At 43.8% G+C, this 25,585-nt stretch overlaps 1 protein-coding gene across 2 annotated transcripts in view; it reads right to left on the bottom strand.

Moving 5' to 3' along the window:
• Nucleotides 1-24,994, bottom strand: part of LOC138161817 (zinc finger protein 420-like) — a 30,856-nt gene extending 5,862 nt beyond the window's left edge. Inside the window, exons 1-4 of one of the 2 annotated variants that reach the window (XM_069088764.1) lie at nt 23,457-24,994; nt 19,253-19,668; nt 15,814-15,905; nt 1,173-1,299 (exon numbers count right to left, since the gene is read on the bottom strand). In XM_069088764.1, coding sequence (XP_068944865.1) covers nt 1,173-1,299; nt 15,814-15,905; nt 19,253-19,283 — 250 coding nt within the window. In that variant the 5' untranslated portion in view covers nt 19,284-19,668; nt 23,457-24,994. The remainder of the gene's footprint in view (nt 1-1,172; nt 1,300-15,813; nt 15,906-19,252; nt 19,669-23,456) is intronic. The other variant, XM_069088765.1, reaches the window with a different exon arrangement.
• Between the last annotated feature and the right edge of the window lie 591 nt (nt 24,995-25,585).

The raw sequence follows: 25,585 nt of genomic DNA, 5'->3' as shown, positions 1-25,585 counted from the left end.
CAGTTTCCACCCATGGCTTCTGGTTTTGCCCTACATAGCAAGCAGAAAAATTCTCATCTTTCTCCATAGGATAAGTCATTCATCTGTTAGAAGACAGCCACTATGTCCCACTCTCCCATTTCCCAATCCCAAGTCTCCTCTTTTTCACAGTTTACATGTCTTGTTCCATCAACCAGTCCCTTAGGTGACATGAAGCTCTTTGCCATCCAAACAACCCTGCTCTGGGTGCTCAATTTTGGAGATTTATTTCTTAAAATAAGTTATTAGGAATTTAAAAAAATGCTCTAGACAGGGTCTGGCTCAAGCAGAGTACCACAGCTACCATCTCCTAGATTCTACACACTGAGCTTTTCCTGATGCAGTCACAGACAGATTGTGCATTGTGGGACTGCTGCATCACACTGCTGACCTCTATCAAGCTCTTTTTCAGAAAAAAGAGCCATCCATCTTGTCTTCCCCCACCTCACTTATGTGAAGCTGACATTTCTGAACCCAGGCATAAGATTTAAAATTTATCCCTCATATATCATTCAATTAGCTTTTGCCCAACATTCTGGCATGATCTGTACTCTGTCATGCCCCAGGTACCCCTTCTCCCTGACTAGGCTCTGTGTTATTGGAAAATCTGATAAGCCTTTACCCAAATCATTAACAGAATGTTGAACATCAAAGATGCCTGGGGCATTTTACTAGAGACCTCTTGCCAAGATGATACCAAAGCATTAATGACTAACTATCCTTTGGATCGAGATACTCAAAGTCTACCTAGTTTTCTACTTGTCCATGAGGATAGTAAGAAAGATTTCTGTTAAAATCTAGGTCAATTATATTCAGCACTTCCCTAATGTACTAGTCTTGTAGTCTTACCAAAAGAAAAAAGCACAGTTAATCTAGAATTCTCCATTCCTGATGAAACCATGCTAATTCTTTGTAATCACCACCTACCTTTTCAGATGTTTACTAACCATTTATTTAAAAATACGTTCTGGAATCCCTCCAGGAATTGACAGCAAGCTCACTGATGTGCAGCTCATACTTTTCCTCCTCTGTCTTTTGAAAACCAGGAGAATAAAAATGACCAAGCACTCTGGATACTCCACAATCTTGAACAAATTCAGTACAAAGACACCCCAGTAAAGCGAGTCTGAGTTACAGAGGAACATTGACCTTACCCAAAGAGACAAAGTTCTTATAGTTCTCCAGCATCACGTCCCTGTACAGGTCTCTCTGCGCTGGGTCCAGCTGCCTCCATTCTTCTTGAGTAAAGTCCACAGCCACATCCTTGAATGTTACCAATTCCTGAAATATTGAAGCAGATTATGGCTCCTCTTTCATATGGAACAATAGGAGAGATTACAAAGGTGGAAGAATAGAAAAGAACTGGTTCTCCGTGCTGGGGGTTTCGGTGTGTTCTATAAAATACCTGTTGAGTAGCTATTTATTATGTGCTGGACTTTGCACCAGATGCAGAAGCACAGAATTTTAAGCTATAACTCAAGTCATCTATTCTTAACCTCTTGTTGTATAATTTGGCAGTCTGTTGAAACTTATGGGTCCCTTCTTAAAGACATATCTTAAAATAAGTGATGGAAATGCTTAATTTTTGAGATAAGTGAAAACAAAGAAACCCTTGAAATCTATCCATGGACTCCTTACAGAGTGGCAGACCCCAGGTTAAGAACCTCTTACTGATGGTATCTCATATCAGAGCCACTCACCTGGAAGGAGACATCCCATCCAGCAGTCAGAGAATCGTGTTAGGAGAGTTCAAGGCACAGCCGAAGTATCAGAGACACTCATTCCAGAAAGACACAGATAACATACACAGAGTGCTTTGCAAGCCCTAAAATCCTAGATAATTACTAGCTCTTGTTATTATCGTAAGCATCATTATCATTTTCACACACAAGTCACTCTAAAGCCTTTCCAGGAGTGGGAATGTTAGCAGCTGAAAGCAGACCTGTTATTGAATCAAAAGAGAGTTAGTCCCAGTCATTGAGAGTTCAGTTCCAAAGAGAACAGACCTCAGGAACCCAGGAGAACCACCTGCCCAGCAACGATGCTGCATCTGAGGAGCTCTGTGACAACTCCCGGAGGGAAGGGTTATTGGGGTCCTTCCTTTCCAGCTATGAGTTGGCTTGGTCACTCACTACTACCACTGTATTCAAATTTAAGCCCATTCTTTTCGCAGATACGGTGAGTATCAGTGGTAACACACAACCTAGCTGTATAGAACGGCTTTTATTGTAGCTACCTTTCCTAATATGCCACAATAGCAAATGCCTCTGGGCTAATTGTGTTCTACTAATTAACCCCTAAAGGGAAGCACAGCAGTAGGGGTTCTAGAACCCAAAGAGAGTACCAGCTGTTTTCTGGCAGAGTATCCTAGATGGACTGCTACAAAAGTAGATTTCAAATTCAACAGTCCAATCATGTCCTGTTTGTCTGTCCCCTTCTAAACAGCCTTCTGTTCTCTTGTGCTTTTTTTCTTTATTATTTCTTGGGGGGGGATCACTTTCTCCCTCTCAAAATTCATAACTCTTCTCCTGCCAAATAAAAGCTGTCCTTTGTAACAAATACATATAGAAAAGCAATCCTCCCACTGGCCATGCCTGAAAACTGTTTCATTCTGATTCTCTATTTTATCTCCTCTCTACTAAGAGATGGGAAGCGATTCATGATCAGGCATCAGGATTTATGAATGGTCCTTGTGGTTATATAGTGCTTAAGTCTTTCTTTCAGTTGTCTTCCTTGATGGTGCTTTAATCATGGTGTAAGTTGTGCTTCTGGGCTGTTTCTTCAGTCTGCTTAAGTTCATGCAAGCCCTCCCAGGATTCACTGCATCTATCCCTTTTATCATTTCTTACAGTCCAACAGCATTCCATTGCATTTATATTGTAACTTCATTAAATAAACATTTATTAAGCACCTACTATATGCTTAATATATCCTAACTGTACAGTCATTTCCCATTTGATCACCAACCACTTTACAAAACTGTTGCTATAAATATTTTTTGTCCTTTTTAGATCTTTCACTCTTTCTTGGAATTCTAATGGGGTATATATCTACTAGTGGTATAGCTAAATCAAAGAAAAGGAACAGGTTAGTGACTTTTGGGGTATGGTTCAAAATTAAAATTTTGAAATTAAATTTTTCAAAATTAAACCATTTCTAAAATGGTTGGATCAAACCACAGCTCCAACATTAATTTTGTGCATTAATGTACAACTAGTACATTAATGTGCCTATTCTTCCAATCTTTCCAACAGTGATCGGCATGTCAGTGCACACAGAACTGGCTGCAAAGTCAGGAAGGGTTTAAATAAGTTTAAGGGTTTAAGTCCCTCCTAGGACATACTGGCTATGTAATACTGGGCAAATCATTTAATCCCTCAGTGCTCTAGGCAACTGTCAAAGATTAAGTGTAAATTTTTTTCAATGAATAAGAATCAATTCTTTCTCCCTCACACTTCCCAATCCATCCCCACTGGAGGGAGGGAAAAAAAAAACACCTGTCACAAATCTGAACAGTCAAGCAAAAAGAATTCTCTAATTAGCCACATCCAAAAAGTATGTTTCATTCTTCCAGGATGAGCCAGGAGTCCAACACTTTTCTGTCCAAAGGTGGATAGTACAGTTCATCACAGGCTCTTGAGAATTATGAGTCATTGTGTTTATCAAAACTCTAAAGCCTAAGATTAGTTACAGACATCGTGCCTACCTACCCTGGTAGCATTTCCTTATCTCAGAGTGCCCCATGCCAATGAAATTACAAGTCCACTTCCTATCCCTTTCTCATATTACTAGTGACTTAGAGCATTTCCCCCCATACAGCTGTTGATATCTGGGTTTTCTTGCATTGAAAACTATGTTACTAACTTTCTAACCATATATCTATTGAAGAATGGCTCCTATTTATATACCTTTATCAATTCCCCATATATCTTAGATAAAAGACCTTTATCAGAAAAAAAAAAACTTCTGGGAAAATATTTTGCCCTACTAATCCTAACTATAATGATTTGGTTTATTAAAAAAACTTTCCATTTTATGTCATCAAAACCATCCATCCTTCTTCGATCCTTTCTTTTCCTTAATTGGTCAAGACTTATTCCCCTCATATCTGTCGCTGTAAAGGTTATCTCCTAGCTTGTTCCTCTAACTTGTTTCTGATGCGACCTTTTAGATCTAGGTCATGTATCCATTTAGAGCTTATGAAGGTATATAGTGTGAGATGCTGGTCTAAATCTCAGGAACCATGCCACAGAAGTCTATTCACTTTGGACACTCAGTCTACCTCTGAACCACTTCTCACATTGGAACGAGGCATTCTGACTGCCCAGGTCTACCTAGGACCTCTATTTTTAGGAGAAGGTCCAAGTCACTCCTCTCCAAATTGAACTCTTGGAACATCTCCCCGGGACTTTCTCTACCATGCCCCTACTTCAATTACTGGCACTCTCCACCTTCTACTTTTTAGCTTCCATCTATGTGATCCTGGCCACCTCAAAAACAGGGATTTTTCTTTCCACTTGGATTTGTATACTTTGTGCTTGGCACAGTGCCTCACACTTAGTAAGTGCTTAAGAAACACTTTTTGACTTGACTGGCCAGACGACTTTTGCTCCCCTCTGCCCTCAGGCAGATTTTGTCAGATCCTTGGGTGTTGGGAACACTATATTCAGTAACACATTGTGTCCCTTTGCATTCTTCTTTGAGGCTTCACCTGTAAGTGTTTTCAAGTCACGGTCTTCTGTGTTTGTCTTGAGCTTCCCTGTCAGCACAGTAGCTCAGGTTTGGCTTCTTTTATGGCTCATTCTTCCAGCGTACTCCTTGATTTGGACTTTATGTTAGCATTGGCTTTTGATCACCTTTGGGGGGGGGGGTAGGAGAGCAGGCGGAGGGGTGTCCGAGCTGAGCTTCTGCTGCTTTCACACGCTCGGTCTGGGGGTCTGTAAGTTTTCAAAGCTTCTAGAGTGCTGTAATCCAGGGAGATCTGTTTGCTGCCCACTGGCTTGAGCTCTGCAAGTGCCCGACAGGTTTTGGCTTCTGTAGTTGTTTCAGTAAGCTGTTGATGGATTTGTCACTCCTAGCTTGCTGCGGGTTTCTGCAGGTTCAGGGCAACTGAACTGTTTGCTCCCCCTGGGTCCTGGTTCCCTACCTTTGTTTTTCTACTGCAGGCTTATGTGCTGGACTAAAGGATAGAAATGAAACTCCATTCTGCTCCTGTACTCAGAGCCACATCACTAAGTTTTTGGAATTCATTTTGTGCTCATTAACAGCCCCTCCTCTTCTCCCTGGATCTGTGGGTGACAAGGCTGCCATGACACCCCCTCCACATACCAGTGCTAATTCCTGAGTGCCCTGGGATTTCTTTCTGCCCTAATGCTCCTGATTCTCTTTCCATCCTGAGAGCTGGAATGCCCCCAGTCCTGCCACTGCTGCCACAGACACTGTGCTTTATTCTTGGCCAGCCTCCACAGATCTGTCTTTCTAAGCTGTTCTGGGCTGGAAAAATGACTCAGTGACTTCTTCTTGACTTTCCTGATCAGAAATTGGTCTGGAATATTTTCTAGGTTGTGGTGGAGGAGGTGTTGAGAGAGCTAGACAAAAAATGCTTCTTCTCACTCCAACATCTTGATTCCACCTCAAGGTTTGGTACCTCACGTGCTAAGTTGTTAAAGCTCTTTCCATTTCTTCCTCCCATAACTCTCATTTCTTTTCCTCAAGCCCTCTCATTCCACTTATGAAAACATTTTTTAAAAACTTTTTCATCTCTTGTAGGAATTCCATCTGAGTTTGGATCCAAGCTGTTTATCTTTGAAGTTTTGCTTGTGAATAGTCTGATCTAGGGCTAAGTCTCCTGGTCTGACCTCTGCAAGTTCCTGATCTGGGTCTAAGCAAAGGCAGATGCTGCTGGGTTCAGTCCCCATTAGCCAGATGGAAAGTGCTCTTTGCTCAAAGTGGCCCAACTGTAGATTCCCCTTTGGCCTGAGAAATCCTGCCCCGGTCATTCCTTTGCGGGGTCAGAGTCTGGATCTAAGACACTACTCTGCTGAAGTCTGAGTCATGCCTCTGAACTCCCTCCTTTCTAGGTACATAGTCCAGGGTCTACTTAACTGTGAAAAGTACTCCAAGCACATATTGCCTTCTCAATTTATCCTTGATTTTTGACTAGGACTGAGTCGTGGGCAGTAAAGCTGGCACCTGTGCCAGTGTGGTACCCTGGCATGGGTCTGGGCATATCCTAGTATGAGTCTGGGCCCTCTTCATGCCCTAGTGCACTGCTTTTCCCTGGCTGCTAGAATGCTCCTGCCCAAATGCCACTGGCCTGTCTGTCTCCTGTGTCTGAAGACCTCTCTGTCTCCCTATGTCGGTATGGGTTAGATAAATTACTCTGCCTTTTTTTGGATTTCTCCTATTCATTCTAATTCTTCTTTACAACATGACTAATATGAAAATGTGTTTAATAAGAACGTATATGTAGAGCCTTTATCAAATTACATGCCGTCTTGGGGAGTGGGAGGGGAGAGAGGGCGAGAAAATTTAAGACTCAAAAGCTTATGGAAGTGAAATGTTGACAATTAAATTAAATAAATTAATTTTTTAAAAGTTACCTTTTTTGCTTCCTTTGAGCCTCCATCCAAACCCCCATGTTCTGTAGGAGGCTGTCCATAGTCAAAGGCTCCCACCTCCCACCCTGGCTTTTAGCAGCCCCTCTGAGAGTACCTTCTTTGCACTCTGTGTACCAAGCTATTTAGATGTTGCCTCCCCCATCAGAATGTGAGCACCCTAAGGGCTGGAGCTCTCTCTCTTTTTTTTTTTTAACTTTCTTTATAAACTTTATTTCTTGCTAAATTTTCAAGACCTGTCCTGCTTTGAAGGAGTCGTTTAAAAACAATCAGTTAATGTTCAAAATATATATATGAGATATCAGTGCATTAATACATGTGCATATATCTACAGAGTCTGTTTCCCAAATAATTCACCTAATTATAAGTATATTCTAATAAGAAATAAATATTCTTATTAGAGAAGGAACACTTCAAACCCCCTTTCTCAAAGTCTCTGTCCCTTGTTGCTTTTCCCCTTTCCTCATGAGAAATATTGGCACCTATTTAATATAAGGTGATTTTGGGGGGCAGGGAGAGAGAGGAATTCTTGCCTATAAAAAGGATCAGGCTTGTATTTATTTGCAAGCAGTAGCCTTCTTCTTATTCTCACCATCCAAAGCTCAGTTTTTTGTGACTTCAGATATTTTTCAATAAATCCTGTTTTAGTTTTTTTTTTTTTTTACTTAACTTTATATACTTATTTAAGTTTTATACCTAGGTGTTTTACTTACCTAAGTTTTTACTTTTTGTTTAACTTATTTAAGTTTTATACCTAGACTAACTTTTATTTTTCTGATTACTACAAAAACAAGCCATTTCCAAAGTATTTGCTTTGTGGGGAAAATATAGAGAAAATCCTAATTATCTCTACTGTGCCCAATAATTCTCTGTACAAACCCTAAAATTTTTGAAAGAAAAAGAAATTTTGTAGTGTTGGATGATTCTAATATCTTGTTCCTTATACCTTTGTACTAGATGAACAAACTGTGGTATGTGACTGTGACGAAATACTATTGTGCTATAAGAAATAACAAGTGGGAAGATTTCAGAAAAACCTGGAAAGACTTACATGAATGGATGCAAAATGAAGTGAGCAGAACCAGGAGAAAACTGTATATAGTAACAGCAATATTGCAACAACAATCAACTGTGAAAGACTTAGCTACTCTGATCAAGGCAGTGATCCAACACAATTCCAAAGGATCCATGATGAAAATGCTATGCACCTCCAGAAAGAGAACTGATGAATTCTGAATGCAGATTGAAGCATACATTTTTAAAATTTATTTTTCTTGGTGTTTTTTTGTGTGTATGTGTGTGTGTTTTCTTTTGCAACATAGTACGGAAATATGTATGGTATGACTTCACATGTAAATGAATATATCCTCACCTTCTCAAAAGGTTGGAAAGGGACAAGGAGGGAGAGCACTTGAAATTCAATTTTTTTTAATGTTAAAAAAATTTTAATGTAATTGGAAAATATTTAATGAAATCTATCCACATACACACATATGTATATATATATATATACACATATATATGTGTGAATGTATGTATGTATATATTTTCCATTCAAAGTTTGGTAAGGTAAGGTAAAGTCAGGAAAGGTGGGGAAATTCTTAAAAATCTAATTCTTAAGACACAAAGAGAAGGCAAATTAAACAGAAAAGTGTAACTGTCTAAAGCTGCCAATGTGGATACCCATGGAATTATCCAATCAACTTTTTTTGGGGAGGGCAATTGGGGTTAAGTGACTTGCCCAAGGTCACATGGCTAATAAGTGTGTCAAGTATCTGAGGCTGAATTTGAACTCAGGTCCTCCTGACTCCAGGGCCAGTGAATAGAGATTCACTGTGCCATCTAGCCACGCCCCCAATCAACTTTTAAGAAAGATATGTACAGGGAGAGCTAAGTGGTGCAGTGAATAGAGCACTGGCCCTGGAGTCAGGAGGACCTGAATTCGAATCCAGTCTCAGACACTTGACACATTTACTAGTTGTGTGATCTTGGGCAAGGCACTTAACCCTGATTGCCTTGCCTTCCCCCCTCAAAAAAAAAAAAAAGATATGTACAGAAAATGGAAGCAAAAGCAGGTAATAAAAGATGAATACAAAAGTGCGGTACAATCCTATGGAAATGAGGCCAGGAATATGAAAGCTCAGATACTGATGTGTGTGTATCTGCCAAGAATAGTTAAGGCTGACAAGAAGGGTCTTCTCGGGTGGAGGGAAAAAGGCAGCCCCACACAGTGCACAGAAAGCTGGCCTTGAAGCCAGAAGTCCTTAGTTCAGGACTCACCTCTGATACATACCAGCAAGTCACTTAACCTCTCAATAATCTAAGTCTTTAAGTGGTAGAAGTGTGCTGACCTGCAATGGTAGAAGGGATTTCCTTACCCAAGAGTTCCCCGTGCCAAAGAAAAGAAGGAAAGGGAAGAGGGAAGAAAGCTTAAAGGGACAGGACCACTGTTTGAGGTGGAGAGAACAATGATAAATGATGGGGAACAGAGCTGTTCAATCCTCATTTTACTTTTTTGGGGTCTTGTTTTTGCTGAGGAATATGATCTTTTGCTAACTTCAAATTAACTGCAATGATAAATCTCAGCTCTGGGACACAAAAGATGAAATATTCCTCCTCTCAGGGCACCGGTTCATGTACTAGGCGTATAATTTACACAACAACCACAATAATGTAAAGGAAACAGACTTTGAAAGATGTGACCTGCTCTGACTTCAGAGGGAAGATGGAAGAAACATTACTCTCACTGGAGAGGAAGTGGAGGATCGGGACAGAATGAGGCACCCATTTTCAGACCAGTTCAATGTGCTGATGTTTTGTTGACTATTATTTGTTACAAGGGTAAGAAGTCTTTAAAAGGAAAGTAGAGAAGGATTAGTAGGAAGTGATTGTTATGAAAAGAGTATTAATAAAAAAACATTCATAAGAAGACAAACTGGGCAATTATTACTAACTTGTTAAATTTAATATGTTTTTCATTTATACTTTAAAAAACACTATTTAACAGAAGTTCATAGTTTCATATATAATTATTTTTGTTCTCCACATGTTTAAATGCTTGTGTTTGTTGAAGACTGTTAGTTAAAAAAAAAAACACAGAAGAAAAAACCAACAGGTTAAAAAAATTATGATGGTAAATAATACCAAAAAAAATTTTTGACATTTAAAATAGATAAGGAAATGTAAAAAACTCACTAGGGTGACTCCAAGTCTATACTGGACAAATACAGGCTAAGGATATGATCAAACAATTTCCAAACAAGAGCACAAATTTTTCAGAATTAGATTTAACAAGTACTTATCAAATGTCTACTATGTGCCAGACACTAAGCATGTACTTTATGGATATGATCTTATATGATCCTCCCAACAACTATTCTTATCCCCATTTTAAAGATGAGGAAACTGAGGCAAAAAGAGGCTTTGCCTAGGGTGAAACAGCTACAAAGTGTCTCTGGCCATACTTGGACTTGGATTCGATTTCAATTTCAGCTCTCTATCCAGCGTGCCACCTAATTGCCAAACTGTTTTTTGTTTTTGCTTTTTGGAGGGGCAACTGAGGTTAAGTGATTTGCCCAAGGTCATACCGCTAATATGTGTCTGAGGCCAGAACCGAACTTGGGTCCTTCTGACTCCAAGGCCATTGCTCTACTCACTGTGTCTGAGGCCAGATTTGAACTCAGGTCCTCCTAAGTCCAGGGCCAGTGCTCTATTCACTGCACCACCTAGCCACCCCCTGCCAAATTGTTAATAATCACTTAAAAAATCCTCAACCTCATTAAAAATCAAAGAAATCAATGAGGTATCATCTCAGATGCATCAAACTGATAGCAATAATTAAAAGCAACAAGGCTCCATGTGGCAAAATGGGGACAAACAGGTAAACTTCTTTACTGCTGGTACAATCACAAACTTGCTGAAGTTTTTGGAAAGTAATCAGTGTGCTGCAGAAGTTACAAAATCATCATACTGAGGGCGGCTAGGTGGCACAGTGAGTAGAGCAATGGCCTCGGAGTCAGAAGGACCCAAGTTCGGTTCTGGCCTCAGACACTTAACACCCACACAAAATAACTAGCCCTGTAACCTTGGGCAAGTTACTTAACCCCAACTGCCCTCCAAAAGGCAAAAAAAAAAAATCATCATACTCTTTGAGCCAGTGCTTAGCACAATGCCTGAAACATTGCGGATTCTTAATAAATGTTTATTGACTGATTGATTAACCCAATAATTCTATTTCCAGGAATATGCCCTGAAAGTGTTATTGGGGGTGGGAGGAAGCTAACTGTTCAAAGACTTTCCTAGCAGTATTTTTGTAATTAAAAAACAAAACCCTGTAGACAACTTAAATATCAACAACAGAAAAATGTTTAAATAAACCATGGAACATTAATGTAATGAAATACTATAATGTAATCAAGGCACAAATATGAAAAATGCAAAGAAATCTACAAAGATCACTAGTAAAAAACAAACACAGAAATGGCAGACGAGAGTATAAATAACCAGGACCACAGAGGAGGAAAAGTCAATGGTAATGAATGGACAAAGCACAGCAAAGGAAACTTATGGGAAAGGAGTGAAAAGTGACACTGCTAAGGAAAGAGAGAACAAGATGAAGTATTTTAAAAGGTTCACGGATCCAAGAAAAACTCTTAGTGTTAGTCTGTCAGTAGTACCAACCATTTACTAGGCACTTATACGTGCCAGTGACCACACTAAACCCTGGGGATACAAACAACAGCAAAAACCAGCCCCTGCCCTCAAGGAGCTCACAGTCTAACGGAGGTGACATAACATACAAAAAAGATCCATTTGGGGTGGATCGAAGGAAGACACCAAGCTAAAGGAGGAGGAAAGGCTTCTTGCAGGAGCCCAGCCTTGGGCAGAGACCTCAGGGAAGCCAGAAGACAGAGATGGCTCCAAGGCAAGGGCCTTTAGTAAACGGATCTCTCCATATGCATACAATATATATTTGTATTTCTTTTTTTTATCTTTTTTTTTTTTTTTAAGCAATTGGGGTTAAGTAACTTGCTCAAGGTTACACGGCCAGTTTGTGTGTGTGTGTGTGTGTGTGTGTGTGTGGGTGTGAAGTATCTGAGGCTGGAACCGATCCCAGGTCTCCTGACTGCCTGGCTGGTGCTCTTACTGTGCCACCTGACCGCACCTATATTTGTATTTCTTTAAAAAAAAAAAAAAAGAGAGAAAGAACCAAGAGAAAAAGAAGTGGAAGAATGGGTCTGCAGATGATTCTTAGTACATAACAGATGAGCACATGATTCTTAGAATCTATAAGCAGGTGACACAGTTTTCCAATGGATAATTATCCAAAGGATATGAACAGCTCACACATATCCAGGAAACAAACACTGAATAGTGTTCAAAAGCTGATTTATCTTTCTTCTGCTGCTCTTCCTTTTTTTTTTTTTTTTAAGAAAAATTCTTTGTTATAAGGGACGGATCTCTGGGCAGGGGAAGGAAAAGTGATAATGGGAAATCCAAGAAATGTAAAAGCAAAAGATATCAATCAAAATCCACTTTAAAAAATAAAAAAGATCCACATCACCAAAAATGCAAATACTCATGTGGCAACCCCTCAAGCCCATCAAAGTAGTTCAACTTCTCCAAATGTAGGCAGGACGCACACATATCTCCAGAGGCATGTATTTGTACCCTCAGGGCTTAGTATAGTACCTGGCATGCAGAATTCAATTAATAAAAGTGCTGGTTGACTGATGCATTCCTTTGGCCTCAAAAAAGGCCAATGGTTTCCTATTGCCCTGCAGGACCCAATATAAGCTACGCTGTCAGGCATTTAAAAAGCCCTTCATACCCTGGCACTAAGCAACCTACCTCTTCTTATATATTACTTTTCCTGGATACTGCCTAGAGTTCTGTAAAACTGATCTCCTTCCCCTTCCTTTATGGATAGCACCGTTCTATCCATCTCTTTGTACTGGCTATTTCTCATGCCTAGAATGTCCTTCCTCCCAGTCCACCACTTCTATTGAGTCCCTAATTGCCTTCAAAACTTACCTCCAGCACTTCCTTCTTCATGAAGCCCTTTCCTGACACCCCAGATGCTCATGCCTTCTTCTTATATACTTTATGTTAACATTCATTTTTTTTTTAATTTTGAAAATTTTAATTTAAAATTTGAAAATTCAATTCCTTCCTCCAGAGTTCATCAGTTCTTTCTCTGGAGATGGATAGCATTTTTCATCATGAGTCCTTTGGAATTGTCTTGGATTGCTGTATTGATTAGAGCAGCTAAGTCTTTCACCGCTGATCATCATTGCAGTTACGTGTACAATGTTCTCTTGGTTCTGCTCACTTCACTTTGCATTAGTTTATCTAAGTTTTTCCAGGTTTTTGTAAAACCCTCCCCCTCCTCATTTCTTACAGCACAATAGTATTCCATCATAATCACAAAGCACAAGTTGTTCAACCATTTCCCAGCTGACAGGCAGCCTCTCGATTCCCGACTCTTTACCGCCACAAAAGAGCTGCTACAAATATCTTTGTATATATTCCCTTTTCTTTGTGGGTATAGACCCAAAGTGTCCTCCAGGATGGCAGGAACAACTCACAACTCCCACAATGCATCAGCGTCCCTATTTTTCCACGTTCCCTTCAGCATTTTTCATTTCCCTTTTTGGTCATGTTAGCCAATTTGGCGGGTGTGGAGCAATATCTCAAAGCTGTTTTAATTTGCAATTCTCTAATCAGTAGTCATTTAGAGCATTTTTTTATGTGACTTGATAGCTTTGACTAAACTGTCTGTTGATATCCTTTGACCATTTGTCAACTGGGGAATCTGACTCCTGTTTTCATAAATTTGGCTCAGTTCCCTATATATAGTTGAAATATGAGGCCTTTGTGAGAGAAATTAGCTGTCAAAATTTTTCCCCAGTTTCCTGCTTTCCTTCTAATTTTGGCTATATTGGTTTTATTTTTGCAAAAACTTTTTAATTTCATGTAATCAAAATCATCCATTTTATTTCCCATGATCCTAGCTCTTGTCCGGTCATAACTTTTCTCTTCTGCATAGATCTGACGGGTAATTTTTTCCATGCTCCCCTCATTTGCTTATGTTATTACCCTTTATGTCTAAATCATGTACCCATTTGGAGTTTTTCCCGGTATGCAGTGTGAGATGTTGGTCTATATCTATGTTCTACCAAACTGCTTTCCAGTTTTCCCAGCAGTTTTTGTTAAATAGTGAATTCCTGCCCCCAAAGCTTGGATCTTTGGGTTTATCAGACACTAGATTGGTGTTAGTATCTTCTGACTCCAAAGTATGTTGTTGCAATTATAAATATATTCTTTTGCTATATACTACCAACAGGACACTATAGGAAGAGATACCCAGAGATACCCCATTTAAAATGACACTAGACAGTAGAAAATACCTGGGAATAGGCCTACCAAAACAAGTCCAGATCCACATGAACAAAGTCATAAAAAAAACTTTGTACACGAAAAAAATCAGACGTAAGTAAATGGAGAAACATTAACTGTTCAAAGTTCAAACCCAAACTCATCTTCCCTTCCTCTCTTCCAAATTCCCCTGTTGCTGCTGAGTGCACCACCGTCCCCCCACACTCCCAGGGTTACCGCCTCGGTGTCGTCCTCAACTCGGAGCTTCCAATCAATCGATAAACACCTATTAACCACCACTGTGTGCCGGGTACACTGACAGTGCCCCCCCCCCTTAGGGGCCTCCTTCTCTCCTCTGATGACATGACGCCTGGGGCAGGCCCTCAGCACTTCGTGCCTGGAGCCCTGCGGGTCCTCCTCCTCCCGGCAGTCTCCTGGCCGCCTTCTCCAGGAGGCCTTTCTCAGTTCTCCTTAACCCTAGGGCTTTTCATATATAGTCACCCGCAATTCGTCCTGACTAAACTTCTTTACTAAAGTTGTCTATGTGTTGTCTCCCCAACTGGACTGGGAGCCCCTTGAGGGCAGGCACTGCTTTCTTAGTACCCTCAGCACTTAGTACAGAGCCTAGTACATAGTAGATGCTTAAAAAAAGCTTGCTGACTAATGACTGACTAAAATACTTCTGTGAAAATATTTTTTAAAAGTTCACAGACTGCACAAAAGAATATAATGTTAATTTAGGGTCCTCTAAGTCAGTATGCAGCCCTTGGGTTATTTCTATCTGAATGTGATGCCACCACAGCCGTGGATTGGGGCTCTGGGTAGGCAAACGCAGACAGAAAGAAAGGCCCCCATACATACCAAAAGATTCATAGTAGAGTTCTTTGTATTGCAAACCATTGTGAACCGCGGTCCATCTATTGGGGACTAACTAGACAAAGTGGTACAGGAATGTAAGGGAATATCACTGTGCTATGCGGAACCAGGAAATCAGTACATACAATTACAAGAACGTAACCACCACCGCCACAAAAGCCAATACTGACAGCGATAAGGACGCCAAGCTCGATTCCCCAAGAGAAGGTACAAAACAAACTCCTTCCCTTCTTCAGAGATGGGGGTCTGCAGACAGAACATGGGACATAGCCTGTCAAACTCGAATCCCACGCTCATTAATTCTGCTGAGCTGTTTCTGTTTTAATTCTCTGTTATAAAGAGATGATGCTCTGAAGAAGAAACAGGGGAGGTTAAGGCAGGTCTAGTGTGAATCAAGAATCCCCCAAGGCGATCACATCGTTTGAATTTGCACTGCATGTTTCCGTTGGGTTGAGGATAATTACTACATTTTATTTAATCACAACTTTAAATAGTGCAAATCCAAATACTTCAGGGGATTCATTATTCACCCTGATCAGGACCACCCTGTAAATATCAGGAAATGAAGATGATGTAAAAACAAAGAATATCACTGTGTTGTTTTTTTTTTTTAAAAGAAGAGACATTGGGTCTAATTCCAGTTCCTTCCCTTCTGAGATCAGGCAAGACATTTCCTTTCTTGAGCTCAGTTTCTTCAGGCCCCAAAGGAGGGGTAGGGGTGGGCTGAGTGATCTACTGTCCACTTCTGTCCTCATAATTCACCAACCTGACATCCTGTCAGAAAAGGCTCATTTTCTAGGTGAGAAAAACTGGAGTTCTGGGGCTTCAACAGGACATGGTTAAGCAGAGACCAAAGGTAAGGGAAGGTGCTATCTGCTCTAAGAAATAACCCAGCATTTGGGAGAGAGAGAAAAGTTCAACTCACCTGGGCTCTGACTGACAGGACATCAGAGGTCATTCCTTCCTCCTGCTCTGTGCTCCTTTCTTGGGGAAAGAAAGAGTCTGGAGAAGGCAGATCTAAGGGGAGAAAAGGTGCCATGAGGGAGAGCAATCCTGATGTGTAGCTTTCAAATGCATCAGAGCAGAAATCCTGAGAAAATCAAGAAGGGTGACCACCATGGTCCCTACACAAAGGCAGGTAGAAGGGCTCTCCAGAGCAATCATGGCCCTGCAGGGAAAAATTAAAGAGATGGGTTTTAGGGCCTGAGATCCTGTCCCAACCTCTGTGGTCACAGCAGGCCCTAAGGGAGAGTATTAAGGTCTGAACTGGGGCCAAAAGGATGGAGATTCACAGCTACACACTACAAACTGTGATCCTCCTCACATAAGGAATCATCATCATCATCATCATCATCATCATCATCATCATCATCACAATACTCTGAGGATACTCATTTATAGAGAGCACTGAAGTTTGAAAAGCACTTGACAAATATTTTATCATCTCATACTCACAAACACCCCGGGAGGTAGCTACAATTGTTATCTCCATGTTACAGATAAGGAAACCGAGGCAATCAGTGGGGAAGGGACTTGCTGAGAGTCACACAGCTAGTTAGTGACTGAGGCTGGATCTGAACTCAGCTGTTTCTGACTCCAAGTGCAGTGAGTGCTCTGTTCACTAGGCCACCTAACTGCCTTGGGAATAAAATATCCCAGTTCTCCTCCGTGGCTCATAGGTAGCATCAGTCTATTCTCAGGCTGCTTTGGATGAAGTAATTTTCCACCCATAATGCTTTACTCTGGGAGGCCTGGTGCATATGGCACAAAACCAAGAATAAGGCAACAGAACTCTAACCTCAGCTCTGACATAAGCTTCTCCTCAATTTGCAAATATGCAAAATGGGGAAGAAAAAATGCCACCTGACCAACCCACATCATAGGTTTGTATAAGAACAAAGCGACGTTTGTGTAAACATTTGAACAAATCACATGTTCACCCCGTGACTTCTCCAAGTGTGGCAGAACATTCTGAAGGGAAGAGCTTAGGAGGGGGTCTGGTGGATGGCTTGTTCCCTCCCACCTACCCCTGCCCCAGGAACAGCCAAAGGGAAGTTGTTCTCCTGCCTTGATTTCTTAGGGTATGTTTCCCATCTAGCAGAGGGAGGGGAAGTCCAAGAGGGCTGGAAGGTGGGATGTTTGTGGGGCTTGCTTTAGGCTTCAAATATTTTCATGCAATGAGTACTCTACACCCTAGTACAGGGCTCTTCATCTGGGGTCCACAGAATCCCATGGTGGTCATCAAGAGACTTCAGAGAATCCATGAACTTAGATAAGTTGACAAACTACACTTTTATTTTCACAAACTTCTAAGTGAAATTTAGCCTTTCCTTCCATTTAAAAAAAATGGCATTCTGAGAAGGGGTCTATGGGCTTCACTAGAATGCCAAAGATTGTATGAAACAAAAATAGACTAAGAGGCCCTGCTCTAATGTTTGGCTGGAGAGTGGGATCCCATGGGCCAAGCAAGAGAAGAGCTGGGTGGGCTTCCACAGCATGAGAAGCCATTCACTAGAGCAGGAAGCCAGAAGCTTTTTTGTGTGAACTGGATCCTTTTGGCAAACTGGCAGACATGTTTCTCAGAATCATGTTTTTAAATGCATAAAAAAGAATGCCCCAAATTACAAAGGAAACCGTTATATTGATAGTTATCAAAATATTTAATATTTAAATATTTTAAAATATTTCTAGACCCCAGGTTAGGAACCTCTGACCTAGAACACTGAGAGGAATCTGACCGTAAGGATGCAATTGGTGTATCAACAATCAATCTATCAGCATTTATTAAGGATTTAGTGGGGACCCTACAGAAGGTAAGAATCTGAAAGGATAAAAAAGATCAGGTTGGATTACGTACCAGCAGTCTGCCTACTTATATCATGGCTAATATGACAATGCGTCTTACATATAGATGCACAGATATAAGTATACATAAATGTGTATGTATATATGGAATAACTAACACTTGGGAAGCGTTTTAAGGTTTGCAAAGCATTATACATATATTATTTCATTTGATCCGCACAACCCCCCTGGGAAGGTGCTGTTATGGGAATGGGAAGCTAAGATCTTCCCTGCCCCAGGCCCTTTGATAGGCTTAAGTGACTCTAAGAACCTTCCTTGATTTGAAAATATACTCTGCCCCCTAAAAGGCTGAATGTGGTGACCTGGAGCCTGTGGCAGGAGGCTTGTTTTTCAGGAATGCCCACACCTTGTTACTTTGTGACTGGGCAGTGGGTCAAGAGGGCTGTGACATTCTCTGAGCCAGGAGAAGGTTATATATACCCTGCTGTGAGGTTTTGTTTTGGGGCTCACTTTGGGAAGAGTTGTGTGATTTGACCAGATGAGACTCTGGGCAGCCATTAGCCCCCTGGCTTTGAAGCCCCAAATGTTGGTGCTTGCCTCTCTGGTAAGTGACTAGGTATGGATATAATGGTCAGACAGCTGGAAGCCTGTATGCTGCTCTGTTTCTGTGTCTGATTTTCTCCTTGTAACTTGTTTGTATTCTCTAAAGTTTAGGGTGCTGACTTTTCCCCTTGAACTAGGTAAATGATACATGTTTGATTAAAGCAGGATTGTTAACCCATTTGGAGTTGCTTTCCTTTAGAAAAGCATATCTGGAGACCTATGCTGGCAGCCACCCTGGGGATGCGGGGGTGCTTGCTGATTATTATCCCCATTTTACAAATGAGGAAACCGAGGCAGAGGCCAAGTGACCTTTCCAGGGTCATAGAGCTGGATCTGAACACCACACTAACCACAAGCTCCCTCTTCATGTATCTATATGGATTTACAGATAGTTGTGTGTATAAATATAGACAGATATACAGATATCTCTCTCCATAGAGGAAGATCCAACAATGGAAGCCTGTTTAGTCCACAGCTCCATTAGTATCTACAGCAGTCTTACCTATATATCCATAGCTGCAGCTACAATGATAGATAAATGATAAATAGAGTCATCTCTTCCCCCTCCAGCCAAGGCTGACCCATTCACAAGAACACACCCAATGAAATCCCATATGGACAAGACTCCGCAAAACTTAAAGCAGGACAGAAAGGCTGGCTATTCATGCCCAGAAAATGAGGGGATTGGCTTCCCAATGTGCCAGGTTCCTAGAGACCTGAGAAATGACTGCAACCTCAGGCATGTGAACAGCTGACATTTACAGTTAAGGTTTGCAAAGAGTGTTAGAGACATGATCTCATTGGACTTGACAACAAAGATGTGGGGGAGGCCCGGAGTGCTGGGATGCTGTTCTTGGAGGCCTGAGAGGAGCAAACTTCAGCTCAGACGAGAGATGTGACTTGCCCAGGGCCACAGAGCGGACGCCAGCCCACCTACCAACTCCTGTGATCCTTACCTGTCTCAAACATTTGGGCCCAATTCTCCATGATCACCTCTGCCTTGCTGTTCCTGGATGCTCTGACTTTACTCCAAAGGCAAGATGGCGAGAAGAGCTTCCCCCTTCCACACGAGCCACTCCAAGAGCATCCGTTCCCATAAGCCTCTCCTGAAGTTGCTAAAAGGTATCAGGGCAGCTGTATCTCCTCCTATTAAGGAGGAGTCCCGAGGACGTACGTAAGCCACTGTTCAGGTTGCTTGGCCTTCACCTTCCTGGAGAAGAGGAGCATGTAAACTCAAGGTCGATTTGGCTGGGACCATCACCACATGAGTCTCTGTCTCTCCTGGAAGGAACCCTTCTGCTGGTACTTCTGGAATGGCTCAGTCACCTCAGTCACAGATCTCATCCCAGGTTCCTGAAGACAGTCAAATGCCCTAGATAAACAAATGAGGACATGATAAGCTTCGTTCATTCCAAACACTCAATAATCACCATGTACTTTCAGAAGAAGCAATGGGGCATAGTGGACATGGGGCCAGTCTTTGATTCTGGAAGACCTAGGTTTCAGTCTGGCCACTGACACATACTAGGGGTGTGACTACTAGCAAGTCATTTATCTTGTTCAACTCAAAGACTAAGAGTTACATATAAGTAGCCAATCTGTTTTGGTGGACAGAGCTTCTACATGGGCCCTACAGAATGCCAAATAAAGGCACTCCCCCAGTATATAAGGGCTTCTGGAAAACTATGAAGGAGACAAGAATGGATAGTAGAAAGTAGACTCCTTAAGGGCAGGGACCCTCAAAAACAGAGACAATTTCATTTTTTCCTTTGTATGCCCAGCTCCTTCCTCTCCATTAGAATGTGAACTCCTTGAAGGAAGGGACCAATTTTTGCCTTTCTTTGAATTACCAGTGCTTAACAAAAGGACTTTAAAAATGCTTGCTGACTTGACATGGCAAGTCCTTGGCATTCAAGGGCAGCTTACTAAATGCTTGTTGAAACTTAAATGGACAAAGGCTGAGGCAGGGAGAACTGTAGCTGGCTTTCAGACCAAGCACTGCTGTTCCTCCCTGAAAATCACCCTGTGAATATGTCTGAGCCAGAGTTTGCTCCTCTCAGGACTCCAGGAGGAACATCTTCAGTGCTCCTGCCCTCACCCAGGTGTTTGCTGTGAGATTCCAATGAAATCATGTCTATAAAGCCCTAGGAAACCTCAATGTTTAATGGAGGGAGGAAGAGAGAGGCAGAGGGGGAGAGGGACACAGGGAGAGGAAAAGAGGGAGAGAGGAAAAGACAGAGACAGACTGAGATAGAAAGAGAGAGACAGAGAGAAATGGGGGAGAGGGGCATAGAGAGGAGAGAGAAAGAGGGAGAGGGGAAAGAGACAGAGAGAAATGGGGGGGGCGTAGAGAGGAGAGAAAAAGAGAGAAATCGAGTGAGTGAGAGAAAAAGAGAGGAATCTCAAGGCAGGAGCTAGTTTTCCTAGGATTATAACATTCAGAGCTAGAAGAAACCTTTGTTGTTGGTTAATCATTTCAATTGTGTCTGACTCTGTGATCCCATTTGGATTTGTTGTTTTGGGTTTTGTTTTGGCAAAGATACTGGAGGGATTTGGCATTTCCCTCTCCAATTCATTTTACAGATGCGGAATTGAGGCAAAGTTAAGTGACTTGGTCAAGGCATACAGCTAGGAAGTATCTGAGGGTTGCCCTTTAAATGAACATATTGGGCTTTCTTAGAATAAACAGTATCAGTCAGGATTTACTATACTATATAGAGAGTCCTTGAGACAAACTTCAGGAATTTTTACATGTAACTGGGGAAAATTGAAGAAAATACTAAAAAAAAATAGGATCAGGGGTGGCTAGGTGGCACAGTGAATGGTGCACCAGCCCTGGGGTCAGGAGGACATTTACTAAGTACCTATTATGTATCAGGTACTATGCTAAGCACTTGAGAAAAAAAGTTTTAAAGGTCCACCAGAAAGATTAAGAAAAAAGTGATGGGGGCAGCTAGGTAGCACAGCGAGTAAGAGCACCTGCCCCAGTGTCCAGAGGACCTGGATCAAATCTAGGCTCAGACACTCAGCACCCACCCAGAAACACCTGGCCGTGTAACCTTGAGCAAGTTACTTAACCCCAATTGCTTAAAAAAAAAAAAAAGTGGTGGTCCTTGAACTGAACAAAAAAAGTGACCACAAAGGGTTGAGGGTCAGAAATAAGGTGAGGAAGAAAAGAGATGAGGAAGGGGCTTTTACAGAATGAGAGCAAAGTAGAGATCCCCTAGGAAAACACTAAGGTAATAGAATAAACCCAGTCACTTGGGACAGGGGCAGCAATGCCTAAGGAGAGTAGAGAGTGAGGAGTGGGATAGGGGCAGCTGCTTTTCACTTGACTCCCTGTGGGGGGGGTGGGCCGCACTCCCACCCCCCCTCCTTTCCTTCAGACACTGAAAGCCTTCCTCTTTGGGCAATAACTCACCTGATCTGTGACCTTCTCATACCGAACCAGGTGCCCTAGAGCTCCCCAGGTCTCTGTCTTTGCCAGGTCTTATCTCTTCCCTGCCCACATGTGTCCTGGTCACCCCCCCACCCCACCCCATCCCCTTCAGCCTTTCCTCCTAACTTCCCAGAAAGGATCATTGGTTCTCCAATACCTGCCCCGCCCCCATCCCACCACAACATTCGACCTCTGGTGCTCCAATTACGTGGAACTAAAGAAACCATGACTGATAGAACAGAAAAGGTAAATGACAAATGTTGGAGGAAGGTGGGAAAAATGAAACATTAATGCAGCGTTGGGAACTAATTCAACCATTCTGTAGGGCAACTTGGAACTCTGCCCAAAGGGCTATAAAACCATGCATACCCTTAGGCCTGGCAATGTCACTCACCACTAGGCAGGTGTCCCAAAAGAGATAAAAGGACCTGTATGTACAAACACGTTTACACCAGCTCATTTCTGGGGGCAAAGAATTAGAAACTGTGGGGATATCAGTCAGCTGGAGAATGGCTGAACAAGCTGTGGTAGGTGATTACGATAGAATTTACAGGATGCTTTACTTTTCCTGTGGGTTTGGGGGTTTTTTTGGTCTATGTTTTAACATAACTATAATATGTGGATATGTTTTCCATGACCACACATGTATAACCTGTATCGAATTGCTTGCCTTCTCAATGGGGGGAGCGTGGAAAGGGAGGAAGGGAGAGAATTTGGAAAAAGTTTTAAAAACGAATGTCAAAAATTTTTTTTACATGTAACTGGGGAAAATTAAAAGAAAATACTAAAAAAATAGGATCAGGGGCGGCTCGGTGGCGCAGTGAATGGAGCACCAGCCCCGGGGTCGGGAGGACCTGAGTTCAAATCCTGCCTCAGACACTTAACACTTACTAGCTGTGTGACCCTGGGCGAGTCACTTAACCCCAACTGCCCCCCCCAAAAAAGCAAAACAGGATCAATAAGAAAAACTTTAAAGTGCTTTGCAAACCTTTTGAAAGAAAAGAAAAGAAACACTCCCGTAGTTGTAGCTTCTGTTAAATAGCTGGAAGAAATACAGGCCTACCCTGAGAGCTGTAGTCTACTGGGGCAGTAAAGGAATCCTTTACATCCCCCACCGGGGACTGCCCAGAGCTCGTGGGGTTGTCGGCTTCGGACACGCCCGCACCCACAGATACAGATTCACACGCGCGCGCACAGTCACAGACGCACACGCACGGACCCCGGAGGGCACACACGCAGAGGCCGGTCCGGGAGGCCCCCGCGGGGGGTCGCGCTCACAAAGGGCTCAGGCGTGGGTATCTTTCTCTGACACACAGGAGGGACCGCGGGGGCACGGAGCGGGGTGGAAGGGGGGGGGCGGGGAGCCCTGCACGCACGCGCGCGGACACACACCCCTGCCCCCAGGCGAGTCCCCGTTACACGCGCACACTGACACATCCCCCAACCCCCACGCAAGACCACACTCATACACGCGCACACACGTACAAGTCTCTCTCCACCCCCCACCTCACGGGAGTACTTTTACACGCACACTGACAGCCGCACAGGGACACGGGCGCTAGCACCCGGAACCAGGCGACCCCAAGCTGCCTTCGGCCCAGCCGGGCCTCCCCGCCCTGCCACAGCCCTCACGCAAGCGCATGAATATTCACAGACACGCACGCCCACGCAAGACATCTCGGGGACCACCCCTCACTTCTCCCCCTACCCCTTCTCCTTACCTGCGCTGCACAGCAGACCCACGAACAAAGGCGCAAAGGAACGTCCGGGCCCCACGGACAATTGCGCCTGCGCGACCCGAACCCCGCAACTACAACTCCCCGCGGTCAGGGTCTAAGACGCAGGCCCAGTCTGCGATCCCGATGTCTTCTGGGAAATGGAGTCTTCTCCGCTAGGGAGACGGCCCAAGAGCCGGAGCCGCCGCGCTCCCGGGACGCCGTTTACCAGAGGGCTCGGCGGCGCTCGTCTGACCCGAGTCTTTAGAAGAGGCCGCGCTCCGAGGAGGTGGAAGGGAGGTGGCAGGTGCAGCCATACAGATCCGAGAGTGTGAGAGACCGACTGAAACTGCCTGGGGAGGAGGCTGAGGCCGCCCGCCCCCTCCCCGCCTGGGCCTGCGCCTGCGCCCCGGGAACAGCAGCTGGGGAGGCGCGTGCAGACCGCCCCGCGTCCTCTCCCGACATCCGGTGTCCGGGCTAAACCTTGCCGTCCTCCCCCACGGCCCGCGGGCAGACCGCCCCGCGTCCTCTCCCGACATCCGGTGTCCGGGCTAAACCTTGCCGTCCTCCCCCACGGCCCGCGGGCAGAGCGCCCCGCGTCCTCTCCCGACATCCGGTGTCCGGGCTAAACCTTGCCGTCCTCCCCCACGGTCCGCGGGCAGAGCGCCCCGCGTCCTCTCCCGACATCCGGTGTCCGGGCTAACCCTTACCGTCCTCCCCCACGTCCCCGCGGCTGAGTTCCCGGTCCGAGGTGCTCGCCCTTAGACGCCTTCGCCCTCCTGGTTGGCGGCTCGTTGGGTCAGCTCCTCGCAGCACCGGCCCCCCGGGGGGTGGTGAGGAGGGACTAGGTGACGCTTGTACCGCGCGGCGTGAAGCTGAACGCGCTGACCGTGGGGACGCGAGCCCTGCGGGGACTGGGTTTGCAAGTCACCGACACGCTCCCACTCCCCTATTTGTTTAACTTTTAACAACAGCAGTCCCTTTCCTTCGCGTACTCGGCAGCCTGGCCACGCCGGCCACTCGTGACGCTCCCACGGCAGCCACTGCGCCTTGGCCCGGTTCCTCCTCATCTCTTCCTTTGGGAACCCCTACCTCCTTCAAAGCTCGGGTCAGAGGCTGCGTCTGGCGTGGGAAGGCCTTCCTCACACCCACTCACTTGGACTTACTTGGCCCCCCTCTGTTATCTCCTTGCACACACGTTCTGCGGGGCGTGTTTGGGGAGTGCCGCCGTTACCCACGGAGGCGGGCTGGGTCTGCGTGAGCCTGCTAGACGTGGAAGCACCTTCATGCGCACTCCACGCCATTGGTTCCGAGAGGGCGCGAAGCAGGAGGTTGAGACTCTGCCCCCCTCAGAAATAGGGGGACCTGGGCTAGGACCGCATCTGCTGCTCTCTTAACTGTGACTCGTCTGGGAGAAGCAATTTTTACGTTCTAGCTAAGCTAAGCTAAGCCGATCTCTGTTTCTTAATGGGGAGACAGAACCCCAAATTTAAGATGCGCCTTTTCCACGATGAACCCCATTTGTACATGCCGACAGCAAAAGAGAGATCAGAGAGAGCATATACAGGAGAAGGTGTAACCAGATAACTTCCAACGAAGGAGCTTTCCCATTGGGGGTAGTATAATTCACTTTAACCAAGAAAGGTTCACAGATGTCACCCAAAGGGAAACTCCTGGAGGTCTGTAGTACAGTGTCACGAGACACTGGAGCTGCTGGGGCTCCGGCAGATTTACGTTGTTCCAGGCAGCCAGAGGGACAGCAACAGAGACAGAGTAAGGGGTTAATTTTTATATTCTTCTCAAGGGGTCTGCTGATAACTCCTACAGCATCCCGTGATTGCTTTTCTTGAGGGACCGGTGAGAATATTAATTATCAATAAATAATTAATATTAATTCCCCTAAATCTGGATGGGGGCCGATTGAGGCAGGCACACCATTACAGCTTGTGCATTCCCCACCTACTGACCAGTGCTCACTTGATCTACAGAGGGGCACACAAGGCAGTTTGCCAGCAACAGCCTCACAAGTTTACATCAACCTTAGGAAGATCGTGGTCATTCAGCATAGCGTGTGCAGTAGGTGTTTATAACTTAAGCACAGTTTACATATTATCTTAACATTTTGATATGATACA

The sequence above is a fragment of the Petaurus breviceps genome, unplaced genomic scaffold (assembly GCF_028583685.1).
Source record: "Petaurus breviceps papuanus isolate PSGF00001 unplaced genomic scaffold, PetGlider_PUasm1.0 185, whole genome shotgun sequence".
Lineage (NCBI taxonomy): Eukaryota > Metazoa > Chordata > Mammalia > Diprotodontia > Petauridae > Petaurus > Petaurus breviceps.
This window is presented reverse-complemented; position numbering and strand designations above follow the sequence as displayed.